The sequence below is a fragment of the Heliangelus exortis genome, chromosome 2 (assembly GCF_036169615.1).
Source record: "Heliangelus exortis chromosome 2, bHelExo1.hap1, whole genome shotgun sequence".
In the NCBI taxonomy this organism is placed as follows: Eukaryota; Metazoa; Chordata; class Aves; order Apodiformes; family Trochilidae; genus Heliangelus; species Heliangelus exortis.
The window spans coordinates 18,638,576-18,665,912 of record NC_092423.1 but is presented as its reverse complement, the minus strand read 5'-3'; the positions used below and the strand labels follow the sequence as shown (position 1 = coordinate 18,665,912).

General features: G+C 36.5%; 1 protein-coding gene across 6 annotated transcripts in view; it reads left to right on the top strand.

Moving 5' to 3' along the window:
* The first annotated feature begins 2,244 nt into the window (after positions 1 to 2,244).
* ARMC3 (armadillo repeat containing 3) overlaps positions 2,245 to 27,337 on the top strand; it is a 52,567-nt gene continuing 27,474 nt past the window's right edge. For 4 of the 6 annotated variants that reach the window (XM_071735055.1, XM_071735052.1, XM_071735050.1 and 1 more), the window contains exons 1-11: positions 2,245 to 2,325; positions 5,645 to 5,719; positions 8,801 to 8,849; positions 12,563 to 12,680; positions 14,711 to 14,836; positions 16,498 to 16,566; positions 16,892 to 17,067; positions 18,394 to 18,588; positions 19,365 to 19,548; positions 24,550 to 24,702; positions 24,827 to 24,932. In XM_071735055.1, coding sequence (XP_071591156.1) covers positions 8,802 to 8,849; positions 12,563 to 12,680; positions 14,711 to 14,836; positions 16,498 to 16,566; positions 16,892 to 17,067; positions 18,394 to 18,588; positions 19,365 to 19,548; positions 24,550 to 24,702; positions 24,827 to 24,932 — 1,175 coding nt within the window. In that variant the 5' untranslated portion in view covers positions 2,245 to 2,325; positions 5,645 to 5,719; position 8,801. The remainder of the gene's footprint in view (positions 2,326 to 5,644; positions 5,720 to 8,800; positions 8,850 to 12,562; positions 12,681 to 14,710; positions 14,837 to 16,497; positions 16,567 to 16,891; positions 17,068 to 18,393; positions 18,589 to 19,364; positions 19,549 to 24,549; positions 24,703 to 24,826; positions 24,933 to 27,337) is intronic. The other 2 variants (XM_071735053.1, XM_071735051.1) reach the window with 2 other exon arrangements.

Below are 27,337 nucleotides of genomic sequence, written 5' to 3'. Positions count from 1 at the left end.
TCATGTCTTTTATATGACCAGTAGTATGAAATAAAGACCTAACCAACTAATGTTTGGGCTGAATTATGTTTGAAAGAGCCATGAGAATTACCATCATTGAAGACAAGAAAAAGCTTTCCTACTCATAAAAACCATTAGGTTTGTGGTGAGTAGATCCCAGGCAACTAAGCATGTCATCCACTTACTCACTACCCTCCACACCCACAGCAGGATGGAGGAAAGAATTAGAAAAGCAAAAGTTAAAAAAAAAACCCAACAACTTAGTGGGTTAAGATAAAGACTGCTAAGTAAATGATGGAAGAAACAGAAGGTCCTGATGTGGTGCAAGCACTGCTTAGCAAACATTGCTGTGTTCTCAACATTGTTTTGATCACAGATCTACAACACAGCAACACACACACTTCATAAGAAAACTAACTCTAGAGAACTAACAGCCAGACCCAGAGTTAAAAACAAATGTTTGCCTTCACTATTTACATTAATCTCTCACATTTCTAACACCTGCCCACCACTGTGGAGCTTGAGCCTGTTTAGAATAATAAAGATCCATGGAGAAGCTTGCAAAGCAGATGACTTGGCTCTGCCAAGATACTGCAAGTTTTTTCTCCTTCTTCCCTGCCAGTGAGAGCCTCTCCCAGCTGTTGTAAGGACAAGAGGTTGATTGCCCAGACTTCAGGGAGTGCCAGTCAGTCAGAAACTGGCCTTAAAAGTTCAGTGTGATTTCTCCTGAGGAAATACTGGTCAGTATAAGTCGTTCTTGACTTGTCATCTCAGTCACTTTCCAGTGAAGATGGTTATAAATCTCAACAAATTTTCTGTGGGAATTGTTAAGGTTAAAAGGGGATGAGACACCTTTACACGTATGGCTTGTTTGCCCCTAAAAGTGACCCACCAGCTCTTCTGTTATGACAATACACGTTTATTATAATGTAAAGCCAGGATCTGTTTGTGCTATGATCTCAACAGATTGATACAGTTTATAAAATAAAACTAAATTTATACTTACAGCACAACATTATAAGAAATCTGTGGAGAAAGTAATGAGATTTGTGATAAGAAGGAATCAAAGGAGAGTTTATAGCAGCTGTAATTTCTTTACCTATTATTTGAGGCCCAAGAGTTACAAAATCTGCCGGTTTCCTCTTACTTCTGCAGTAACTGATACACATTAAGCAGCATTTAAAGACATAAAAAATTATTTTATTTCAGAAATTGGCTTAGTAATCCTTCCAAAATAGCCCCATCTGGCAGAAAAGAATAGTATATTGAATTACTAGTCTGAGAATAGCGCAATCATCCATACAGGATGGCTTTCTCCATCATCAGCCCAGAGCTGATAACAGAAGGGAGATAACTCTTCCAGCCCTCTGACAAAGCTCTGTGCCAGTGCCTTGCCAGCGAGGAGGCCACAACTGGCGATGCTCTGGCAGGTTTTCCTGCACCTTCTGCTGAGTTGCAGAATAGTTTTATCTCTTTGCTCCCAAAAATGGACGGTGGTTTCAGCTGTTTTTCTGTCATGAATGTGCCAAAATATCAGAATGCAGTTTTTTTACAGGAATGCAGTAAAATATCTACCTGAAATAGATGGTGAAACAGGAGAAACAAAGGGAAAAAAACACAAAGAAAGGTGTGACCATGGCTACTTATTATTTCTAGACTGACTGTATATGTTTATTAATTTTCAGAAATACTCAGTGTTCTGTGGGGAAGAAAGTAGCCTTTTGCTTTAGTTTTGAGAAAGAACTTATTTTTCCATCACTACCCCAGCCCATCACCATCAATGACTTAGTGCTTCCCTCAAAGATTTTACCAGCACTTCAGAGTTGGGATAAATTGTGAAGAAACAAGTTTGTGCAAGCGTCACAGTGAAACCACTCTCCAAGGACTCTGGAAATTGACATGAAACGTGCACGCTTCACACCGCTGCCCTGGGACAGCAAGGGAGGAGAGCGGAGGAGGGCGGCGGCGTGCTCAAGGTCCTCCCAGGCAGGCTCGGTGTCCCCTCAGACGGGTTTGGGCTCTCCCCAGGCAGGCTCGGTGTTCTCTCAGACAGGTTCGGGCTCCCCCCAGGCGGGTTCGGTGTCCCCTCAGACGGGTTCGGGCTCCTCCAAGGCTGCTTCGGACTACCCCCAGGCAGGCTCCGTGTCCCCTCAGTCGATTTCGTACTCCCCTCCCGCCGCCGGCTCCACCTTCCCGCCCGCTGCCCCCGCGGCGTCCTGCGCATGCGCCGCAGGCGTCTCCCAGCAACGGGGCAACACCGCCGAGCGCAGCTGCGGAGCGATCGCCCCTGGGCGGCTCGTCCTGCCCGGCGGCGGCCTGGGGCGGGTGAGTCGGGGCTGCTCTCTGCTCGGTGGCCTGGGGCGGCGGCCGGCAGGCCCAGAGCGGGCGAGGGGAAGGGGGCGGTGGGTCAGGGAGGTCTCCGCGGCGAGCCCGTGGTGGAGAGCAGCCGCGGCGCCTGAGGGGAGGCGGTCGAAGGGGCAGGTACCGGCAGGAAGAAGCGCTTGGGCGCTGTCAGCTCGAAGCAAGCAGGAATGGCCCGTTTTGTGTAGCTGGCTCGGCACCGGTTGGAGCGGTGCCGCTGGGTGGAACGGGTCGGGGGTCAGCGGGCCCGGGTCGTGGCTCGCTCCTCGGTGGGTTTGGGTCCTTACGGCCTTATCGGAGCTGAGCTCCACATGTCTGTAGACTTTCAGAAGTGACTTTCAGAGTCAAAATTAGAATCACGATTTTAAAAATTATTATTATTAAAAGCATATATTGAAGTTTCTTTCAACCACAACAACAAAATCCTAGAACTTACTGCCGGCTTGATAACAGCACCTTCACCTTCAAGAAAAGCAGTGACAATTGCGAGATTTATAGTAAAATCGTGTGATTTAATAACAGCTGAATTATATCCCAGTGAGTGTAAGTAACATTTGAAGCCAGGCAGAGCCCGTCCTTCCCTCGGGGCTCCTGGCGCTGTCTCCGGCTGCGAGCTGAGGAGCCGATGTCAGCCAAGGGGGGAAAGGCACGGGTGGGCTTGTTCATCAAGGGTCAACGGGGACCAGTGTTTTTAAATGTGAAGTGCAGTGGACCCTAAGGAAAAGTATATGGTAGAGCAAAAGAATTTTATTTTTAAATTTGGATAGGTAATACGAACTAAGGAAGAACAGTGCACTACAGGTAAAACGTTGAATTTATGTGTGATAATAACACCAAAGGCATGAGACACTCAATTGTATGGATAGCAGATGAGAATGAGAGAAAAAGAAGAAGAAAATTTTAAATACAGAAGTTTTATCCTAAAGCACACTAGCAGGTGATTAGGCTGCTAGGGAGGAAATCTTAACTAAGTTATTGATCTTTCAAAGGTTTGGAGGCATCTGCATTTCAAAAGAAAATACAGATTTGCTGGCAGAGAAGCATCTTCTATAGATCTTCTAATCTTGTTGCTAATCTGAAATTATTATTAATATGAGGTAGTCTGGTACTGCATTATCATAGCCTATGCAAGACAAATATCTGCTTTCTGTTGTTCATTGTGAGTAAGCTTGATTGCTCACCTTTGTTGCTGGGAGCAACTTTTTTTGTGTGTGATTTTTATCATGCTGCCATTTTGTGATTGTCTAATGTTCATCCAATGTGATGAATGCAAAGATGAGCTCTTAAATCCATGTTTTCCAGAGGTTCATTTAAAAAAGGCTTTTGAGGATGATGTGGGGAATGAGGGATATATTTTTGGAGGAAATTAGGAGTTCTCTAACCTAAAAAACAAAAAACTGATTTGGGATATGTTGTTATCTTCAAATATATTCCGTTTCTATATATGTAACTAAGTATAGTGTATACATTATGTGCTATACAGTATGAATCAAATATAGTAAGTATATATTGCATAGTGTAAATATTGAGTAAAAATAATGTGTTTTGATACTTCAGCAAAGAAAGTACTTGATAAAAGTTTGAATGTGGTGCAAACACATTAAACAATAAATTAAACTCATCACGAATAAAAGTAGACTAAAAATTAAAAAAGGTCCTTGGCTGTCTGAGCAATCAGCTTCTGGAACAGCTTTTTAATGAGAGAGGTGAGAACAAAATAGCAATGGTTTTAAAGATACAGCATGATGGGGATCCCATGGGTTTAATGTGATGCGGGGGCTGTAATGGGAGGAGGAATCTGATAATTCAGAATGTTTGTTTCACCCAGTGTCCCTGTGAAACTGGCAGAAGGAAGTGTTAATTTTAAAATTTGTAGATTGGCACAGCTCGCTAAAAACTTAGGAATGTCTTTAATTTTTTACTAGTCTTTAAATTGGCTTTCTTCCTAGGGCAGACTATCTTTGTATTTCTGTATGAAAATACTCTGCTATTATTATGCATACAGTGGCTATAGAACTACTCTCATTTGTTTTAGATTTAGTTAATTTTTCTGTAGTGTCTCTCTCATGGGATGAGAGATCTCACTTTGTGTTTCAGTGAGACAATTAGAATCACCCAGAATTTCTAAAAATATCCTTTATTTAGGGAATCACAGCTTGGGTTCTTAGAGGATAGATCCTAGGTCTGATCGTATTTAATATGTTCATTATAATTTGGAAGTGAGCACTACTATAGAGAAATCAAAATTTTCTGATGAGAGAAAATAATTTCTATTAAGATTAAAGAAGACTGCTAGAGACTTCCAAGAGCTCTCCTGCAGTTAAGTGAACTGGTAACACTGACACAGATAAAATTAATTGTTGATGAAAGCAATATAATTAACACTGTTGGGAATATATGGAACAATATACTGTTCAATAGTGAACCTAAATTAGTTGTGATCAAATCTACGCTGAGGAAATTGGGTAAAAATTAATACCCCAAAAGTTACAATGTCACTGGAATAAATCAATGGTATTCTAGAATTGATTATGGTATTTCAAGTTAGGTTCATCATATCTAAAATAGTCACAGGGGACTCTGAAACAAGAAACACATATGTCTGGAAAAGCTATATGGAAAAAATAATTAAAGTAGCTTAGAAAGATGATAAATCAGAGTGCACAGGGAGTGATAAAAGAAAGCAAAAAAGATCAAGTCAGGGCGATTTTTTTAACTGAAGTTGTAGTACAAGTACAAGGAGGTGGTGTGTTGAAGTGAATGACATTTAAACTGTTTACTTATTTTTTTAAATCTAAGGAGTAGTCTGTTATATAATACCCTTGACAATTGGACCTGTGCTGTAGGATGTCTGGCTAGAAGTGAAGAGTAAAACCACTAAGCATTTATGTGGGCAGTTAAAATAGCTACTATTGTTAGCAGGAACATAAAAACTTCAGGAGATCTAAACATTTGTACTTCAGGGAAATTAAAAACCTGTAAAAGGTGGGGGAAATCTCTATTTTTGGATTGGTCTCATGCATATATCAGAAGCATTTGGCTCTTACCACTCTGGACAGGATACTGATCTGCTGTGGAAGTCTGTTCTGAAGGAGGCATTTTTATGCTGAGGTCTCAGTTATTATGTGATTTGGAAAGAATGCTATCATGGTCTCTAATTTCTGTTACTTCTTTTTATTAACATTCATACATTGTCTTTTATATTGTACAAATTGGAAAATACATTCTGCCTCTACAGCTTAGGATCTTAACATGGCTGAAACTGTGCACCTCTTAATTATAGAATTGTAAAGGACCTTCAGAAGAATAGGAAGGAAGGAAGGAAGGAAACAGAAATCTATTGAACTAATCAATGAAGGTGACCAATTTGTAGTCAATTTTTACTGTTATCACAGAAAAAAATGTTTTAATTTCTGTAAGACAAGAAGAAACATAAAAACTAGATAGACTACATTGAGATCATAATTACATATAGCAATCACTTGGAAGGCAAAAAGAATCTTGCTTGTCATCATTTTGGGAAGAACCTGTCCAGGATGTAGTAATGCAGCCTCAAACTGTCTTAAAGCACTGGACTGTTAATTCACAAAGTGGATTATATGATAAGTAGTGGTTAGAAATTATTCTTAACTTCTTCTTTGCACTGCTTTTCCATAGGAGTAATAGTTCTCAGAAGAAACCTTTGATTCCTTGATCCAAAGCTGGTTGTATCTTTCACTTCTTCCCATTCTTTGTCTCAGGTCTTGCCTGACATTAAGTATGTGCAAGGCCTTAGGTTATTGTGTCAGCTATTTAAGATTTTAGAAAACAAGGTGTAAATGGAACAGGTTATGTTTTCTAAAGGCATTGTCCATATCTAAGTGTGTGCAACAGGACTCTGATAGTATAGGTATACACTCTGTACTGTAAAGGAAGTGAGTGTGTATGATTCCAGTATTTTGAATAGAAAAAAAATACAGTTAAGACTTTTCTGATATTTCAAAGTGTAGACTTTCTTTTGTTGAAGTTTACTTGCTAGTCATCATCTCATTAAAAAAAATAAAGGGTAGTGACTAGAAATAAGTGTGTATCTCAGATTATGGAATCTAAGAAACTATTGACACTGAGCAGAGAGCTTCTGAGAGCAAGACCATAAATCGAAATAAGCAGAGGGATCATGGCCATCATTATCTTACGACCTAGTACTTTGAATCTGCTCCTTTGGGCAGGCATCAGCAATAGATCTTTAAAAACTAAATAAGTGTGCCTTATTTTATTTGACATGGCAGAGTTGTCAGTTCATGGTGTAATAGTGAAGTGGCTAGAGAGTTCCACCTTTGAACTGAAAAGTCCACATATGACCATCCTGAAAATAATTTTCCACTTATGTGCAAAATGTTCTAATTACTGAATATTCTGGAGATAGGTGGCTGTGTTTTGTGATTTGCCAGTGTAAATGTAAACGTAAATGCATGAGCAACAGGTCTAGACTTTCTTTTTGGTACAAGAAAATGTAATTATTTCTGAGGAGCAATTAAATTTTATATACATACTCTAGAATGAATCTGCTTTAAGAGTTATTGAATATGTTGACTAGGTCTTCACTGATTATCAAGGAGAGTGACTAATGTCTAGGTACTGATGCCTAATTCACTTTAGTGAACACCACTCATAGTGTCTGGATTCTAGTTCTACTTAAGGCACTTACACTGGTCCTGTGCACAAGCTGAAGGCCCTAGTGAAGTTCAGGGTGAAACAGGGAGATGCCTCCTGAGCTTAGGCACCAAGAATAACCAGAGATGAGGGAGAGTGTAGAGAACTGTAGTTATGGAATGAGGATTTAATTAGGTGTAATGACTGTCCTGCTGGCTGAGAGACAACCCCTGATTAGACCACTGCCCTGAAGTAAAGACAGCTAATTTGTCTGCCACTGAGGGCAATAAATTCCATGTGAAGGACAGGAAGTAGCATAGAATGACAGCTTCATCGATTTGTTGACTGTGCATTGGCTACATCTGCAGTTATTACCTCTAGCTCTACATGATTTAAAACAATCAACCCTTTAATTGCAAAAAATTGATGAAGTATGTTCTTGTGATTCTAGAAACCTACAGAACATGAGGTAGAGAATAATACTTAAATTAAAATACTAATTCAGATCTAGAATCACAGAATCATTTAAGTTGGAAAAAACATTTAAGGTCATCAAGTTCAACCATTAACCTAACACTGCCAAGTTCACCACTAAACCATGGCCCTAAGCACGTATATGTACACAAGGGTAAAGCATGTTGGAGCTGAAGAATCTTTGACTGCATGGGTCTTCCCCTCAAAATGATAATTAGTGACCTGCCTATAAAGTTCTACACTTCAGATCTGTTTTTAGGATGTGCTTATCAACTGGTTCTACCACTGATGTGTTACAATTTATTTGAGAGGCCAGTAGAGGAACAATACCTGAAAAAATTCAGAGGCTTCAAGAAGAGCTCCAAATTTTTGTTGAACACAGCAAACAGTAGCCCTGCCTGTTGTAACCACCCAGGCTACAGCTCATATTGCACAAGAAAATAATCTCTCATACCACAGGGAGGCTGTCAGGATAGGTCCTGGCTGAGGGTGAATGTGGGGTTTCTCTTTGAGAACTGAAATGGTATTAAAGGGTACAAACAGTGTGCATTTCACTCTTACACAATGTGAAAACAAACCTATGTTTGGCATAGCTGTGCTTGTGTTCTGTGCACAGCTGTTGCTCTTTACTTTTGCCTGTAGCTTAACTGGAAGGCTCGTGCTGAAATTTTGCAGGCCACAAGAAATTAGGTCCACATGAGGTATTAGATCCACATGTGCTAATACAAAAAAAAAAAAAAAAAAAAAAAAGAAGCCAGAAGCTGACCTTGGTGTAAATAGATGTCACTGATCTAAAACAGTGAAAAATGTACTGTGCAGAACTGTTAATACCTGAAGACTTGATTTTTGTCTTCTCTGAAATATGGGCAGGTAACTCAAATTGGATTTGAATGGCATTTTCAAAGTAGAACTTACTCATACATTCTGCAGTTTTATAGAATGTTTGCCAACATAGAGCATATAAATAAACATGGGAAAGTACCCTAATAGGGTCTTCAAATTCATATGTGGTGTATCAATGCAGATAAAACTAGCTTACAGAAAAGCTTGTCCTATGTACCACATTACAACTTGAGCATGTGATGTCTTAGATCTTTCTTTTTAGTGATGTATTTTGTGGACAGATGTATTTTACCAAATGTGTTCAAGTGTTAGAAATTTGTTTTGTTTATATGAGACTACTTTCTGCAAATGTCAAGTCTTCAAACTATTAATTGGACTAAATGAATGAGAAAGTGTTTTAGAAGCTTTCTTAAATCACTGCTAAATTGATTCCTAAAACAGAGAAGGGAGTTAGTTTGTCTGGTTTTATTTTTTTTGTTTTCGTTTTTAGAATGAGTAAAAAAGTAAAGAAGGAAGTAGAGCCTCCACCCAAGGATGTGGTAAGTTTATAAACTGCTATGTGCTATAAAATAAACATTACACAATTATAGTCCCAGCTCTACCATCCTTACATAGTTCCTTATTGTCCTAGCTTACCCACATTATTCTAAAAATGTCTTTTAAAGATGATTCTGCTTCTGCTTTTCTTGGACAGCATACAAACCAGAGTGACTGGGCATGTGTAGTTTTGTGGAGAATGTTGTCTTTGGCAGGCTTTGCAAATAGTAATGTATGAAACAATCCAGGATTCTTTTTATTTGAAGAACAGTATTAGCTTTTCATTTGTAAAAATCAAAGAAGAAAGGAGAAGAGCAACCTGAAACCTGCCTGTCTTTTCAGCTGTGGAGGCTCTTACTGTCGTTAAGGATGAAAAACTAAAGAGCCTAGATTAATCTGCAGAATTTGTTACTGAATTCAAAATTTTACAGATATTTTGAATGACAGTGCTACCTATTCTGGATCTCTTGTAAAAATGTGTATCTTTAGCAGCAGTTGAAGCTTTTCTGCTATCATTGGTATAGCCACAGTGAGAAATACAAGAGCTGAAGCCCAATATGGAACAGTGGTGGTAATGTGCCTTTTTTTCTAAAGGTGGAGGTTAAGGGTCTAGCACTAGCATGCTTCTCAAGAGTTTCTATAAATTTGCAATATACAAGGATACTCCATGGAAGATAGAGGTTAAAATCATACATTTTTTAAGAAATTAATTGGTTTATTCAGAAAGTAGAGGAAATAAGACCAAAACATTGAAAAGGGCATAATATAAATTCTGTGCTAGTTAATAACTAGGCTAATGAAAATGAGGACCTCAGAATTAAAACTACTTATCTTTGTGGTTGACAATAGGCATGACAATAGATTTAAATCATACAGATGAGGTAACCCCCTCCAAAATAATAAAATTTGATATTTGTACTTCAGAAGCAACACCACAATTTCTAAATCCAGAATACAGCATTTGGAGAGTTTTGGGAGAAAAGTATGGCACAGCCTACTAACTACTACAATAAACTGTGAATAATGTTAGAAAATATATTCAACAATTAAAAAAAAAAAAAAACTTACAGGAAAAAATCAGATAAACTATTAAAATATTTGAAAAGAATGAACTCCAGATGGCACCTGCAACTCTTGGCTCAGTTTTCACCCTTAGTGTATTTCAGTCTAATATATTTCTTCTAGCAATCCTATCAGGATTAAAAAAGCCTTAGTGTTGTATAAGCATAGATAAGCAGTATTAAATATGAAAATAGATTATTGATTAGTTGTAACTATCAATGAAAATATTCTAGCTGGGAGAATATTGTTAATAGTGATCAGGTAATATAAAATCTCAAAACTTTAAATTTCACCTGAATATTTCAGATGGCAGGAAATGAGATGCAGACAGAATAGAAGATGTATTGGCTGTTATCTTCTGATTGATAATCTGTTTATGAAAATGTCAAGTCTGAGAAAAAGTCTTGAGATAATGTAGACAGGCTTACAAAAGAGGGCCTTGTGCATATGGAATGCTCTGAGAATATATGGTACTGCAGATGACCACTATTTTTAATAGATTTCTGTGAACAGGTGGAAAACACATCTCTTAACCTAGGCACTGCTTACAGGTTTCAGAAAGTATTCTTGAGGACTTTGTTTATCCAGACTTTCGTAATTTGTCATTATTATCTGTTCTGAGAATTGGGCTTTGCCTGGAAAGTTAGTCTCTGTCTCTGTCTCTGTCTCTGTATGGATGACCTTAAACAGTAATTCAGACATCTAAAATATGTTAGTTTCAACATAGATTGAAAAGAACTTTTCATATGGTATCTTCATTAAGTTTGGTGTAGAAAATGTTACTATTTGACCATCATTTAGGACACAGACATTAAAAGGGAAGTCTCAGATTGCCACTACCCTGTGGCAGGAGGTAGGTCTGTGCTTAAATCGTAGGACTTGCTTGAAGGATCCTGTTCTGTCCATGCAAGAACACAAAGATGAAGAAGTAGAGAAGCATGAAGGTGGCTAAAGGGACTTCCAGTCATCTCTTAATTCTCCTGTATACCTCTGTCATTGTAGAATGAATGAATATTGCTACGATAAGCTGAGGTTTTTGCCTTCTTAAAATTCAGAATGAAAATTCCCATAAAGAATTCCTTCATTTTAGGCTGATCATTAAGATGGAACTTGGACTACTGTGCAACTATTTGGTTGAATTCTTGTTGCTGAGTCGTTATTAAGCAAAATGACTTAGGGTATAGTTAGCTGATTATATTTTCTTTTAGAAGGAGCTTTGTTCTGTGACTGATCCCATGCCTTCAGCTTGTCAGAGTAAGCATGAAGGTGGCCGGTGTCTTCTGGTTTTCAGACCTGCTTGAAGCTAGGGAGAGCAGTTAAGCACATCAGCAAATCTCTTAATTGTTAGGGGAACTTTGATATTGATCTTGCAGACTGTTAAATTGTGTGAAATGCCTCATGGAAGATGACAAGATTACTTAGATTTAAATACCCATTGAGAATATGAATTTACAAGCCTTATTTTTGCGCAAGTCAGAGGAAGGAGAAGGAAAAGAAGTCTTTATTAATTTTCCTCCTAGCACAGTCATAATTTTTTTTTTAAGATTTATTCCAGATCATTTCCTTGCTTGACAGCTGACTTGCATGTATATTCATACCCATATTGTTCAGCAACATGTGCCTCTGATGTAGCTACAAAGGATCTTTTAAATGAAGTAAAACAAATTGTATACATTTTGAAATATATAAATATACATTATAATAATGTTTTTAAATAATTTATGTTTTTATCTTAAATGTTTAATCTGCTGTATTTTAAAGATAAGTACATTGATATTGAGAGACTGCATAACTCCAATATCCAGTAGTTTCTGTATTAGCACAAATGCTCTGTAGGCCTAAAATATGTGGACATGAGACAGTTTTTACATACTAAAAATATATTTTAAATCCAGATAAGCTTAAAACTTTTAAATGGGTAGAATTTTCAGAAATCCTTGAGTCTTGTTAAAGAACATAAATCCTTTTTTTTTAGAAGATTCCCTTTTGCAAGTGATCGTAGTCAAAAGAGGGTAAAAGTTCTATTAAGAGGATGAAAACTGCCTTATTTGTTGGAAGATTTCTTTCTGTATAAGAGAGTTCAGAAATGGAAATGGAAACTTTGTATCATTTCTAGCTGGCTAGGCAGGGATTATATCATGGTAATACTTCTGCTAGTACAAGATCCTGGTGAGCTGTGAACTGAGTTGACAAAGGCACAGGAAAGGTCCTTTTATTTTTTTAAAGCGACCACAAAGTACTAAAGCCACAGAGCAACCAAATTCTCTTCCTCCTTCAATATCTAGATTTATCTGCTCAAAAGTAACTTCTCATGTTTGGTTTTGAAGCCACAGCATGCTTTTACACGTAAAACAGAACTACATAGTCTGTATATACAGGGAAGTGTTAAGGTTTTCTCAAAATGTTCATACTGAATAAAATCGGGGTTATATTTGAAAGTCAAATATTCTTTCTTATTTTTCAACAGTGTTTCCAATTGCTATTAAAAATTGTATATCTCCAAGTAAGGACTAACTTGTTAATATTTCTAACTCATTGTGGATCTCAAACTAGATTTTTTTTTTTTTTTTTTAAATGAAGTGTGGGAGTCTTCAGCAGTATGTGGTAAGGCTCAGTATTAATCAAACTGATCTTTCTCTTTTTGTGTTTGTAGCTGGATCCTTTATTGATTGAAAGCAAAACAGCAGCAACAGTTGTGCTAATGCTTAGCTCTCCTGAGGAGGAGGTTTTGGCCAAAGCATGTGAAGCTCTGTATAAATTTGCATCAAAAGGTTAGTCTTTTTGCAAGGAGCTTCCCTTTGCTTTGATCACATTTTGTTAGTAGTTCACAGTTTTTTTAGTTTCCTAGCACTCAAATCTGAACCTTATTTCAGAGGTCTCTATCAATGTTTTGAGGTCTTTCTAAAATATATATGAAACCTGTATGTGCAGTCATAAAGAAGACCTGTGGTTTGAGTGAAGGAAACTTGTATCATTTTGTTGTAGAATTTTATGTTGTCCATTAAATAGACCTTAGTTTAGATATAACCTAGATTTTTTTTTTCATGTTTCTGTTTGAAACTTCTGGGCAAGTATAGTTATTGCAAGGTTCAGTTTTCAATGAAAGTTACTTTTTAGCCTCTTTGTTATTTTACATATATCTCTGGTGTCAGTACTTGTGTGACAGATGATTTATTGGAGACTGCTCAGCCTCCTTATCAAGCTTATTTCTGTATGTGTTGGGAATATAACAAGTCTCCAAGACTGTGAATCTTCCAAGTGTCCGTATAGTATCTATAGGTAAGTGTCATGTCCCAGGTATCCAGAAAGAAGGCAACTGTGTAACAAAGGCTCAAAATTATATAGCACATGATTTCCTAAGTTGCATCCTATTCTTTCCTTGCCAGCCACTCGAATTCATATACACATTCTTGGTATAATTAATCAGTTTTAATAATAATTTCAATTTAATTTATGTTTTCTTTAAAATTTATGCTTTAATATGCTGATTGTTGTACAGATGGCAATTATCAACACTGCTGAAGTTGTGAGAGAAGAGCTGAAGGCTTTGACAGTTTGTGTGGGATCACTGGGTTCTGAAAAATGTTTATGTTCAGCTTAATATGGCAAGCTTGGCGGGGGGCATTTGTGGTGGGTCATTGTGGTGGGGTTTTGGTAACGGGGGAGCTGCAGGAAGCTCTCCTGAGTCCAGTTCCACCCTGTTTCTGGCCAAGGTCAAGCAGATTAGAGAAGCTGAATGTGCCACTGTGAGTAACATATTCAAGAAGGGGAAAACAAAACTGCAAAAAAAGACCTCTGTAGCAGAGGACAGGGAGAGGTGAGAGCAATGCTGGAGCGGAGATACCAAGGTCAGTGAGGGAGGAGGCAGAGGAGGTGCTGGAGCAGAAATTTCCCCTGCAGCCCCTTGTGATCTGGCAGGCTGTCCCCATGCAGCCCATGGAAGAGAACAGTGGAACAGTCCATGAAGAACAATGTAGTGGGGCATTTGTGGATCTGCAGCCCATGAAGCACCACAATGGACAAGACATGGAGTTGCAGCTGTGGAAGATCACAGTGGGGGCATACGTGGATCTGTGTATTAATATAATCTTCCAGCTTTGCATTGTGGCACAAGAGGAGGAATTGTTTTCACTTTGCAGTTATTTCTTGAACGTTGCTAGTAAATTAAGTCCCATCCCTCAGCAGAAAAAAAATATTTCTTGCATTTTAATTGAGTACTGGCCTGAGAATGAATGGAGTTTTCCAGTTTGATCTCACATTGCTTGCTTGTAGCCAGAGGAAAGACATGATTCCTTAGAAAATGAATTATAAAGCTGTTGTGGCTACTGAGAATACGAATAGCTTTTGAATTTTATTTCTTGGGTTTTGGGTGTTTCTGAGTGAGTGAGTGAGAGCAGAGGATTGTAATCAGACAAACCACAGCTGTCCTTTGCATGGCCAGAGTCTGTTCAGCTATGAAGTGCTCTGTTCTCAGCTGGTGGAAAATCTCAGGTGAGATTTAATGATCCAGATCCTGGTAGCAGCTTCAGTTGAGAGGTAGTGCAGATCCCAGTAATGAATTATTAAATAATAAATTACTTAAACTTTGCTTTACAAAAGTGAATTAATCCTAGATACTATTAATCGCTTGTACTATTTGACATATGTTTATTTGAAATATAGACAGTCTCCTAAAGTCCTGTCTAGGCCTTTGTTCTTTTATTCTACAGTTTGGTAAAAGATTAGTAGCTGTTTTACTTTGTTACATTAGAACTGTGAGCTTGTTGCATTTCTACAGAACTTTTGCCTTATTACTCTTCAGGTGATGAAAACAAAGTGACACTTCATGGTCTTGGAGCTGTGGAGCATCTGTATAAACTCATTTCACATGAAAATCCAACTATACGCAGGAATGCTGTCATGATATTGGGCATCATGGCTTCTAATTGTAAGAGTCTCAAATTTTCATTATCTTTCAATGTATATGAGTGTCCTCATGAAAGCAATAGCTGGACCATGTGAAAAAAAATCCTATATTAACAACTCAGAAAAAAAGAAACAAATTCAACTAGAGTGAACTCCACCGATTTTGAAAAAAAAGTCACAAGAGGAAGTTAATTTTCCTACAACACTTATTTTTGTTTTGTTTTGACAGGGACAAATTGAAACAGTTTAATATTGTAATTATGCCTGTTGGAGTAAGCCTGATCCTATAAGATGCCCACCAATGTGGACATGACACACTTCTCTTTTACAAAAGTTGTAAGAGAAGGATGAAGTAGCATTTTATCATCTACAGAAAATGCTGTGTTTAAATACCAATTGTTGCTCCAGGCATTATTATAGTGATAGAGGAGAAAACATGTTAAATACAGTAGCTAACTCAAGCCCTGATGGTGAAAAAAGCACTGAACTATCAAGCACTTGCATGCATGTTTACTCTGCTTTGTCAGCAGGTCAGGTGCTGCTGCAAATGTTTTGTTACCTATATCTGAGCTTGTACTCAAGCAGTCTCAAGTATCTCTGAGACATGGCATTAATGGCAAGGTAGCATATCTGCTGTAGCCATGCCATTATTAAATGATTTAACCACAGTATAGATTTTCTTGTACCTTTTTATAAGGTGAGAATGGATGTATTACATCCATGCTTGGTGGCTGAGTGCCAGATGGTAAAGCTGCAGAGAGTGGTAGGGAGACATACTTGAAGATGAAAGAATTAGGTGTATGGTTGAGTTTCAGTGGCTGTTGCTTTTACATTCCTTTCTAAACCTACATGTAATTAATATAATTGATCAGAGCTTACATTGATAGATGTGCTACATAGTTGTCTACCATGGTGGTATTCTAATGGGTATTTAAGTCTTTTCATCAGCTGCTACGTGCTTTTTATCTTGCTCTGGACCTTATGCTCTTTACCTTGCTTTCAGCATGGCACTGGTGTATAGTTATCCCCTTCAGACCTCCACTTTCAACATTGCTGCATAAACATGGATTTGAATGACTGAAGATCTTCCATTTGTAGTCACATCTTAATTATTTCTTTTAAAGTGTATTCACCTCATTCCTGTTTCCTTACATTTCAGAACTAGTTACAGCACATCCCTGTAATGATGTTTTGTTACTCTGTCCAGTGGTTGTCATTTTGTAAGCTTGCCATTTACAACAATAAAAATGCATTCTGAAAGCTGTGATTTTAATAACACCTATATATTTCATGTTTTCAATTTGCAGTGTGTGCTGTGTTTGCATAAAATTAGAAAGTGTTGACTTGAAAATTAAGTAGCAGATTTACTATTTGGATATGACTTCTTTGATAACTGAACTGTGAAATATTTAATCAGAACTCACTAGATACAAGTATTCTAAATGAAGTTTCAGTGAAGCATTGAGAAACTTCATATATATCAAGTGTCAAAGAAGGTCATCTTGTGCCCTGTATGTTTCCTGGGCCAGTTCTGATCTTGGTATAACTTCAGCTGTGTGTTATTATCAGTCAGATTTTTTTCACTCATGCAGTAACCATATTTCCCTTGGAGCAGAATCTGTTTCCTTACTCAGCCAAGACTGCCAAACAAAAGACTTTCATATTTTGTTTCTTTTTTTGTAGATAATGTCAAGAAGTTACTGAGGGAACTGGATGTTACAAGTTCACTTATATCACAGCTAGCACCAGAAGGTATCTTATAGTATTCATTCCTTGTGCAAAAGTGCTCTCAGAAATAATTTCTTATTGCTGTTTGACTGCACAATTTAGTATTATCTTCCTTGTAACTTATGATTTGTCATACTACTTGCTAAATAGATTACTTTTATAGGAATAGCTCTGTTACTCACTGAGTAGTGTTTTATGCTGTACAGATGGAGCAAAATGTGTATGGAGATGTCAGGTATGATAACAGCTATTGTTTATTGACTTAAAATAATTTTTTAAACCACTGGATTAGTGAACATATACTATTCTGAATGAAACTTGATCAAAATATTTCTTTTTTTCCCCATAGAAGATATAGTTATCCACGAATTTGCTACTCTGTGTCTATCACACATGGCTGTTGAATATACTACTAAAGTACAAATCTTTGAGAAAGGTGGATTAGAGCCACTTATCAGACTGCTAGGTAGTCCTGATCCTGATGTTCAGAAGAATTCACTTGAATGTATCTACCTCCTGATGCAGGTAAAGTTTGTTGTTATTGTTTTAAATTGAAGAGGCAGATAAGTACTTCCCACCCTACTCCCACCTTCCTCTGTGGGGTTAATAATTTTAAAATATTTCATTCATTTCATTTCCAGTGTTCATTGTATTTGTAAACATTACACCCAAGTCCTTGATTGTGATACTAGTTGTGAATATAGCTGATTTGGCTCTAGTTCTGTTGAACTGAATGTAGTTATACATGTACAGCAATGCAAGATGAGAATCAGATTTTTCAAATTAAATATGAATTTGCCTTCTTAGTTGTTTTAGGTGAACAATGTTAATCTTGGTAATGAGAGTTATAACCTGTCTATCCAAAAGATTGGAATAATCCTGTAAATTAAAGAACTAGCAATTGTATTGTGCTTTATTTTGGCCAGCAAGTGCATAGTCACAATTTGGAACATCTTTTTAATGATAAGTGATTGTTGGTAACAGCTACTTACTTTCTATACTGGGAGGAACAGATTTGTTATTGGCTACTTTCACACTCAGCACTAATGTCATCCCTATGCTGCTTTGCAAAAGAATGGTGCATTTGTATGGCAGTTTTCTTCCATAGCTTAAGCGAATCAATTCAGTAATGAATTCACTTTATAGCTCTATCTCTTTTGGGGCATCAGAGCATGTCTATTCACAATCACATTTTACTCTTTCTCCTTTTTTGCTATCTTGCTGTCTTTGTTGCAGGGTATATCTGGATAACTGCACCTGGTGCTTGCTTATATTGATAAGGATAATTGCATGCTGCACATGTGCACTGAGCTATTTAAAAGCAAATTGTAATTTATTTATTTATTTTCTATTTTAATATAATCTACTACTGTTTTTATTAAGCTGCATTTACACTGCTTAAATTTGAAATTTCAAATTGTAATTTTATAGTTACTAAAACAAAAGAAGATATAACCAGGCAACCACCGTAGAGTGCAAAAACTGTTTCCCTCTACGGAGGTAAATAAAAATGATGAAACTAAATTTAGAAAACTTTAATAAAGAACTATGTATGTTGAGACAAGCATGGCAAGAGCAAGAGTAAATAGGCTTTCTTAGGCAGGACTAGATTGTGTAATAGGTACTTCAGTCATGAAAAAAACTTGATTGTAATGTTGGTGGGGCTTGATTATATTCAGTTTGGTTCATAACTGAAAAGAAAGAAATCTTCAGAAATGGAAGTTCTGGAATAATGACTCATTTCTGTATGTTTGACATAAGGTTTTAGGTGTTCTTTCTGTGAAGTCAGGAACTGGTGTAGTGCTACATAGTCTCTATCACTAACATTCTTTGTTGAATATTTTACTGCAGGATTTTCAAAGCTGTGCTGCAGTTCGTGCCCTGAATGTAATTCCACCCTTGCTGGAAATGCTGAAATCTGAATACCCAGTTATTCAGCTGTTAGCCCTTAAAACCTTAGAACTAATTAGCAAAGATGGAGAAACCAGGAAAATACTGGGAGAAAATAAAGGATTAGATTGTCTTCTGAGGATACTGGAAACCAATGTACAGTTTACTTGCCTTAAAACTTTTTTTTATTCTTGCTGCTAATGTTTGTATGACTAATGAGAAATATTATTCGTGTTATGGAAGAGTGGTAAAAGAAGAAAGAGCTTCTCACTTGGAGGTATCTGTGGTAGAAATAGAATAAGCTAGGATACCTAGCATACTAAGAAAGGGGCCAAAAGGATTAATCAAAATGTTTATATTTGTTTTATTGCTATTAGTAATACTGTTTTGCATTTACTGCCAATTTTTCAGATTGTTGTAAATATAGAAAAAAATCTCCATGAAGCTTTTCACGCAGTTTCAAACATTTTTTATTATATGATGAACTCTGGTGCTGCTTTCTAGTTTGAACACTGATACTATTTTTTGTATTGTTTTTTTCTGACTTTACTTTGATATCAGTGGCCTTAAATATATTTTCTGCCTTGGCCATTTCATTGTTTATGTTATTATGATACGCATTTGAGTTCAGATATAGCTGTGGGAAATATAATGCATAGAGAAATCTTAAGATGACAGGTCCTTTCTGACTACCTGGCATATTCTCTGCTGTAGAAAAGAAAGTTTTTTGGGGTTTTTACTGTTTTGATAAATTGTGCTGCATCCTAAGGCACATCAAAGAATTTGTACAAAGATGAGTATGAAAATATTAACTTTGCAGTATGAATAAACTGTCCAGAAGATTGGTATTATAATTAGCCTACAAAGTTAAAAGCCAAAGATATTTTCATCGTGATTTGAGGGTTATTTGTTGGGGTTTTTTTCCTTACTAGGAATTCAGTGATCTACATGCAGAGGCTCTTGCTGTGTTGGGAAATTGTCTGGAAGATGTTCATACTCTACGACTGATTCAGCAGACAGGAGGCCTTACAAAGCTGCTTTCATTTGTAGGAGACTCTACTGTTCCTGATATTCAGAGGAATGCAGCAAAGGCAATTGCCAAAGCAGCTTCTGACCGTATGTGACTTTCTAAAAATCCATACATGTGAATTTGATAATGAAGTAAATTTTCATCCAGAATGAGGTGCCTTATCTGGCTGGGGGTAGTGCGTGTGCTGGGAAAAACAGTGGCAAGAATTGCAGTGAAGAACCTTAACAATCAGAGCAGCAATTGGACGTTAAGAATTTGTCTCTATTTATTTTTAAATGTAATGTATTCTTGCAAAATGCTGTCCTCAAAAAGGAAAATGGAGCTCTGAAAGTACAATCTTCATCTTTTGTGTAGCAATGCCAGGTAACTGCCATCTTAAGCCACCTTTGCTGGCACTATTTCTCATTGCTCCTGGGTAAGACTTAATCGCAAGCTTACTTCTTTTTCCATACAACTGCTCGTCTAAATGTCAGCCAATTTCAAATACAAATTCCTTTAACAGGGTCATGAAAAAAAGCCTTTCAAATGGCTTGCAGATTAATATCCCCAGTGGAGTTAAGTAGTTTCATTATCATCTTTTTATAATTATTCATCCTATAGTTCTTTTTTATACACTTTTCTTTAATTCACCAAGGAACTCTGAATAAGGCAGAACATGCTCATCACTTTTGCCTACAAAGATGCTTTTTAACTAAATCTACATTTCAAATTCCTTCCATACGTTAGCTTCCAAGTTGCAACATATGCCTAGTTGTGCTGTATAATAAAATGCAATGTAAGAAATAACGTACTGCTGTCTGTAGGTTTTAATTCTGTCAAGGGATTTTGTTGACAGTAGAGCTTAAATATTTCATCCATATTTCTGTAATCTCATGGTTGAATCATGGCTTTAATTTATGTGTATTTTACACATATGTTATCTAATTTAATATATGATTAAAATAATCTCTCCTTTCTACAGTATTTCAGACCTCCTTTCTTCTGACCCCAGCCTGTCTTTCCAATTCTTTTCTCACCTTCCTTAGTTTGACACCCTGAATGCTTGGATTATTATTTGGATTGCAAATCATACATGAAAAGAGTGGAATCTGTCCTCCCTAGTATTCTGTGGGTTTGTGTATACTTTCATCATTATCTACTGGAAGCTTTGCAAGTCTCTGAAAATTATTTTCATTACAGTTTAGGCATCAAAGATAGATAGAGACCTTCTTAGGCCAGTATTTTCTTTGTGTGTATTTTTCTTTCCTATACAGTTATTTTATTATGCTACTTATAATTGTCAGTATCATTTTTATAGTCCTGTGACAGGCTTGTAAGTAGTATGCTAAGCAGATTTATATTTGCTCCTGCTACTTTCTACTGCATATTACTTCCTTTTTGTATTTATTTTCAAATAAGCATAGCTGCCTTTTCCTCTTTCACACCTTTTTCAGTTTTCCTGGCCTAATATTTTAGCAGCTGTTAGCAGCAGAATGTCTGAACACAACATTTTTAAAGCACGGTGGCAAGAACTACACATAATATATTACAGTACTGCCTATGATCTTACATCATGGGATGTTACAGTCAGGGAAGATGCATCTTCTTGTCATACTTCTTTACAAATGGAGTCAATGTGCTTTCATTATAAATGTCTGCTCTTTTCTTCAGCCTATGACAGTTGGTATGGATTCATCAAGGGGAAAAATGGATCAAAAGAAGATTTAACATATTTGCTTCCAAGCTGTAGGATTTTGGTGACAGCAGTTTAGACAAAGGGCAACATGTTGTACTGGTGCAGTGGAAAACTAAGTCTGGTAAACTTGCTGCTCAGCATTGCCCCCAGAAGTACTAAATTTGTTTCAGATGCCTAGAGCTACTGGTCTGAACTCATCCTTCAAGTGGAAAGAAAAGTGGCATTGGGACCATTGCAAGAAATAGTGCAAGTACAAAAAAAAAAGGGGGAAATATTTGCAGTTCTTGTTCGTTTGGATTCTGGTTTTAAACATTATAAACAGTCTATGGAAACTGCACCTCTAATGTGTACTATGCTAATACTTTATGTAAAATCAATATAATACAATACAGCTCTACATTCTTTTATGACTTTTAAATTAAATTTGCAATAGCCATACAGTAGCCCATATTCTTCAGGTTTGATAATCATGGTTGCAATCTACCAACATTTTCTGCATACTTGAGAGGATAAGTGTTGCTTTTTGTTGAAATTAAAAACTTAACTACTATGACAGAGTGTGTGGGTTTTCTAAATCATGGAAGCTGAGTATTCATCAGTGTCTAGTTTTGAAATTATTGTTGACAGATGGAGTTTAGCTTTGTTTTTTTTTCTGATAGATGTGATCATAGAGAACAGTTTTGTTTTATGTCCCTTTCAGCCCTTTGGAAAGGGACTCCTGTAACCTGTTGTTGTAAGACATCTATCCCTGAAGAGCTATTCTCAATATCAGAATGTATTACCTGGTACAAACACTATATTCAATTTTAAATAGCATCTTTAGAATGCTGCTCTGTTTAAGTAAATTAAAATTGGTCATATTTCTATACATAATCATTATCCCTTTGCCCCTGAAAATTTGTTCTGTTCTGCAAAATTTTGAATTTAATATATTAATTTATCAGTTGTTTTATACTGTATGCTCAGAATAACAGTAGTGAATTTTACTGTGGTTCCTTCCTTCTCCAGCAAATAATGCAGTCATTTCAGAAGACAAAATATAATTTAATTCTATAAATTATTGAATATCTGTGCTTGGATTATCTGGACTGTTGATTAAGGAGGGCCTGATTTTTCCCCTGATGATACCAGACACACCAGCAACAACAAAATGCTACGGAGTGCCTATGGAGAAAGTGATGATAATGCTTGCTGGAGCTCAGCCTCTCTCTGCAGACTTCTGCTTTGAAGCTCTCCCTCTTCCTTACATGTATCTAAAAGCAAATCCATGTTCAGTAGTCTGATAATATTTTTTTTTCATAATACAGATTTTATTTATCTGGGGTCTCGCAACACAAGATCAGTGAGATGTCATGATACTATTTAACATGGTTTAGCTTTTTTTTTTTTTCTTTTGAAATTGGTATAAATAATTCCATAAGATGATGATATCTGAATAGGCAGTCAGTAGAACTCTGGTCATGTTTTTGGGGTAAGAATGGGAAATAGAAAAATATACTGAAAAACAAAGGTTGGCTCATAATGTGGTCAGTGCATGAAAAAGTGGTCAGAAGTGTTACTATTCCAAATTATCTTTACTCTGTGCCTGAGTATTTTACGTTGTGTTAAGCCAATATATACAAATTACTTAGGGGTTAATAAATTAATTGCTGTAAACATGGTGTTGGCACTGACATGAAAAGTACAAAGGTTGCTTTTCAATCGTACATTCTTTCCTAAGGTAAAGGAAACAAATTAAATGGCTCATTAATAATTTTCATCTGTCTAGCTAGCTATATATGGGAGTATACCCTACTGTAAATTCAAATCCCAAATGTTTTTCCACTTTTGAAAAATTCCCTATTCTATTTAAAATATTTTAAACCACTATTTTCACTCATTCAGATGAATTATCCGTATTATTATTTCATGTAGACATAAATTACCTTTAAAACTAAATACTTACCCATCATCCTAACTGCCTTTAAAAGCAAGGGTAATTTTTAAGAAAATTTTTAAAGTAATAAGTAGCTTGCTTTACAAGAACCAAATTAGTGAGGCATGAAGAACCTTGAGAGTTCATTATTAGGAGCTATGGACTCCTTGGCAAGCAACAGGCCAGTGGCATGCTTTATAACTTGTCAAATCATTTTGTAATCCTAATTTTGAGAGCTATCTGATGTGCATCACAATTGTGGCCAAGGTTCTGCTGACACTTAAAATCCTCTCTGGTATATTTGTTGTATCTTGTGATATCAGTTGGGTATCTCTGATAATTCTAAAAGTATTTAGAATTGAGCTAGAGAGGAAAAAACAGCTGGCTGTCTCATGTCTGTTCATTGAGTCATTTCTGCTCTCACTGGTTACTCAATCAAACTTTCTTTTCACTGGCGTTGTGAAGCCAGAGTTTGTTTGCCTTTACTCACTGCATTACAGCTTTCTCTTTCCTTTTTAAACTTTATTCCTAAGACAACAGTCCAAATAAGGGAATGATCCCTCAAAGTATTTGTAAACACTGGTAAAATATCCAAATGTGTTAAAGTCCTGCTGACTTCTAAATTCTTGAATTACTTTGAGACATTTGAAAATTTTACCATTTAGATATAACTAAAAGCATGTTAACAATCCACTTAAAATTATGCATACAGTCAAATGTGAGAAGTTTCATTGCAGGATCTTTGTAAAAAACACCTGCACTTCCCATCTCATTCACTTTGAGATGAGTGAGTTTATGAGTACAGTTGTCCTATGTCTGCAGATACTCAGTAGATGCTCAGTGTTGTTACATCTGTAGAGAAGGGAACATCTGTGTCCTCCTTAGCTGCTGCTGATTATTGCAGTGTAGGTCAGCAGTGAAGCCTGTGTCACCAGGCTAAAATATAAAATAGAAATTGTCTGCAAACTCTGCATTAATGAAGAACTGCAAAGTGGGCAGAATTTAAAATTAAATTTTTTACATGTCTTGTCTTTTTTTGCTACTGTAGTGTGTTAACTGTTGTTTGACCAAGTTTAATCATACAATTACTTGTATGTTCTTCAGTTTTATGCATTTGGACTTTGTTAGCATAAAGCAAAGTTAATCATGATCTTGAATAAGTATGATCTGTTGAATAACAGAGGCTCATCAAGCCTGTATGCATGCTGCAGTTTTAAGTCTTACAGAGAAATTTTGCTCACTGTTGGGCTATGTTTGTTTAAAGCTGTATTTAACAGGAATCATTTGGGCTTGCTTGGAGTTCACTGAAGCCTGATGGGGTTTGGATCAGGTTCATATTTCTGAATTGCTGTTCCCTCTGTTACCAAAATATTTCTATTTCCATGGTATCAAAAACAAGTGTTATGTTGGAAACAGCTATATAAAATCAATTCAATGTCCTTTCCCTGATTTGGAAAAAGAATGCAGATTAATGCTATTGTTATTTTTCATTTAAAGCTGGAAATAGAAAAATCCTAAGTGAGGAAGAGGTTGAGAAGTGTCTTATAAAACTTTTGGAAATTGATAATGATGGAGTTAAAGTTGCAGCTTCCCAAGCAATTTCCGCCATGAGTGAGGATGTAGGTAGCAAACGTGCATTTGGAGTCCAGGGTAAGTAAGGTGGGCAGGGATGAACTGAGATTCTGTGCTTTTCCTTTTATAAGGAGCACATTTTAATTTTGCAGACTGCGTTGTTTTATTTAAAAGCTCATTTATACAATTATTTCTTTCTAAGGGATTTCCCAGCTAGTACAGTTACTAAGCAGAGACAGTGAAGAGGTAAAAGAAGCAGCAGTGACAGCATTAGCTAATTTGACGACAGCCAGTCCTAATAATGCAAGGTGGGTCTGCAATAATTAAATTATTACTTAAAACTCTAGTTTTAACACAAGTGGTAATATTTTGGTAAGGCACCTTTTGGTTCTTAGGAGTCATCTGGAATAAGGTTGGTTCTCTTCAGTGTTACAAGAGTTATGCTATCTCTACTGATGTTTCATTTTATCAAGGAAAGGTATGAAGCAGATGTAACGAAAGCCAAAATAGAAATCATATTTTGAAGAGAACATGTGAGGAAAATATGACTCATATATTACGACATTCAATGTGGAATATTTTTTTAAAATTCAAAATCAGCAAGGTAACCTTTAAAATTTGGTGGTTCATGAAATTTTTTTGACTGATTTAAACGCAGTCTTTGAGGGAGATAGCAGTCAGATACTCTGAATATTGGCATTGTCTTCTTTTTTTATTATTTCCCAACTAAGAGAGAATGCTTATAGTGTACTCTCTAAAAGAAAAGAAGTGTAACTTCAGTATTTGTAATTCTTAACAAACAATGGTTAGCTGGCTGTGAGTTACAAAACCATGGTATCAACTAAATTCTCCTGCCAGTTGCAGACTGGCAACTCTATTAATAAAGTTCTGTTCAGGGAAAAGAAACAGAGCAGTCTGATGTATATGAGCAATCACGTGTAACTAACAAACCATAAAATAAAATTCCTTAAAAGTTTCCTGGAATATACTCCAGGAAGTTGTAATCCGTTCACAGGCATTCTTTGAAGTGAAAAAGTAAAATAACTCACCAAATAAATTATTTCTTTCAATTTATTGATTCAGCTCTAATAGTCACCGGTATTCATGTAATGTTACCAGATGGAGCCATAATTTGACACAAGAGAATAATCCTCCATTCTCAGATTCACATAGTAGGGTTTTTTTATCTGATATTCTGCTCTCCTCATGTGCACGACTCTTCAGTTGGTGTCAGTGGGAGTTACACACACATAAAAAGAGCAGAGTACTGGAGTCTAGGGGTCAAACTTTGAGCTCTGCTACAGCTGTTTTTGGTAGTGCAGCCCTTTGAGGTTTCACATTGTGAAAAGGGAATCTCTGGAGAGTTATCAGTTGGTATAGCAGCTTATGCCAGCTCATTCAGTTTCTTTTGCCAAGGAGATAGTCAGGACATTGTTTAGCTCAACTGCTAGAACAATTCTCTGAGACCTCAGGCAGGGACAGAGCTGTCTCTCTTCTTCTGCATCATAATGGACTCCGAATTTGTTTCTTGCAGGGCAGTCAGGAAATTGTAAAGGTGGCTTACATATACTTTTCTCTCTTTGCAATCCAGCTCCAAGTACAATGTGGAAGCACCAAATAATCTAATCACAGGTCTTCTGTGAAAATCAGGAAGCAATAATTTGCGTTAAATATGTATACTGGATAAATGCCATGTGACTATATAATTACTTCAAAGCTTCATTTTGAAATCAAAACCATTAATAAGTCATAGAAGGATCCAAGTGTGACTAGGATCTATAAATGAATAAATAGAGTTGAACCCTCTGCTGACTGGTATAGTTCCAGCTCACTGGCTGAGTATCTGGCCCATATTTATTTCACATTCACATAATAGAAAAAAAAATAGTTTGGAGAAAATGGATTCCAGGTTGAGTCACCATAATCATATTTCATTCTGGGATATTTTTGTGTATGTCTTGTAAGCAACTGAAAATAAGTGTATATATAATGAAAATGCTGATATACTTTCATTATAATGTGACTTTGCTGTGTGATTATGTTGACAATATTCTGGTCCCAAATGAGACTAATGAGACTAGTGCCCTTTTATTGGTTATATATTAGATTCTTGTTAGAAACCTTCCAAGAATACCAAATCATAGAGCTAGTAGTATCAGGTAGACCTTATGTGACAAGAACAAAAGGGCTACATTAAAGGGGAAGACTATTAACTATAAATGTTTTCACTTTTTACCAGCTCAGTCAAAATTCAGTCTTGTTAACTTCATATACATGTGAATATATGTGAATATTTTATTTCATGAGCATTTGTGCATATGTTATACTGATTGAAAGATGCATACCTTGCCTTTTTGTTTGTACAGTAAGTATTACAGAATCTAAACAGAGTACAAGACTGCTATTTTTTCTGGAAATTTGTTGTTCTTGTTAGGAATATTTGGTCAAGAACTGTTGTCTGTTTTTCATGGAACCTGGAAAAAATTGCAAGTTAAAACATTGTGTAATTAAGACTCCCCCAATAGCTAGCTCGTAAGGGTAAAGTCTTCCATTGATTAATAACACAGGAACAGCATAGGCAATAGGCAATACTACCCCCCACTAATGTATATTAACCTTGACCTTTAGGTGCTTCCCCACAGCAATGAAAGGCTAGTTCTATACCCCTACCCAATCAATCCTTTGTTTCTCAACTGAGACAGCTAATAAAGGT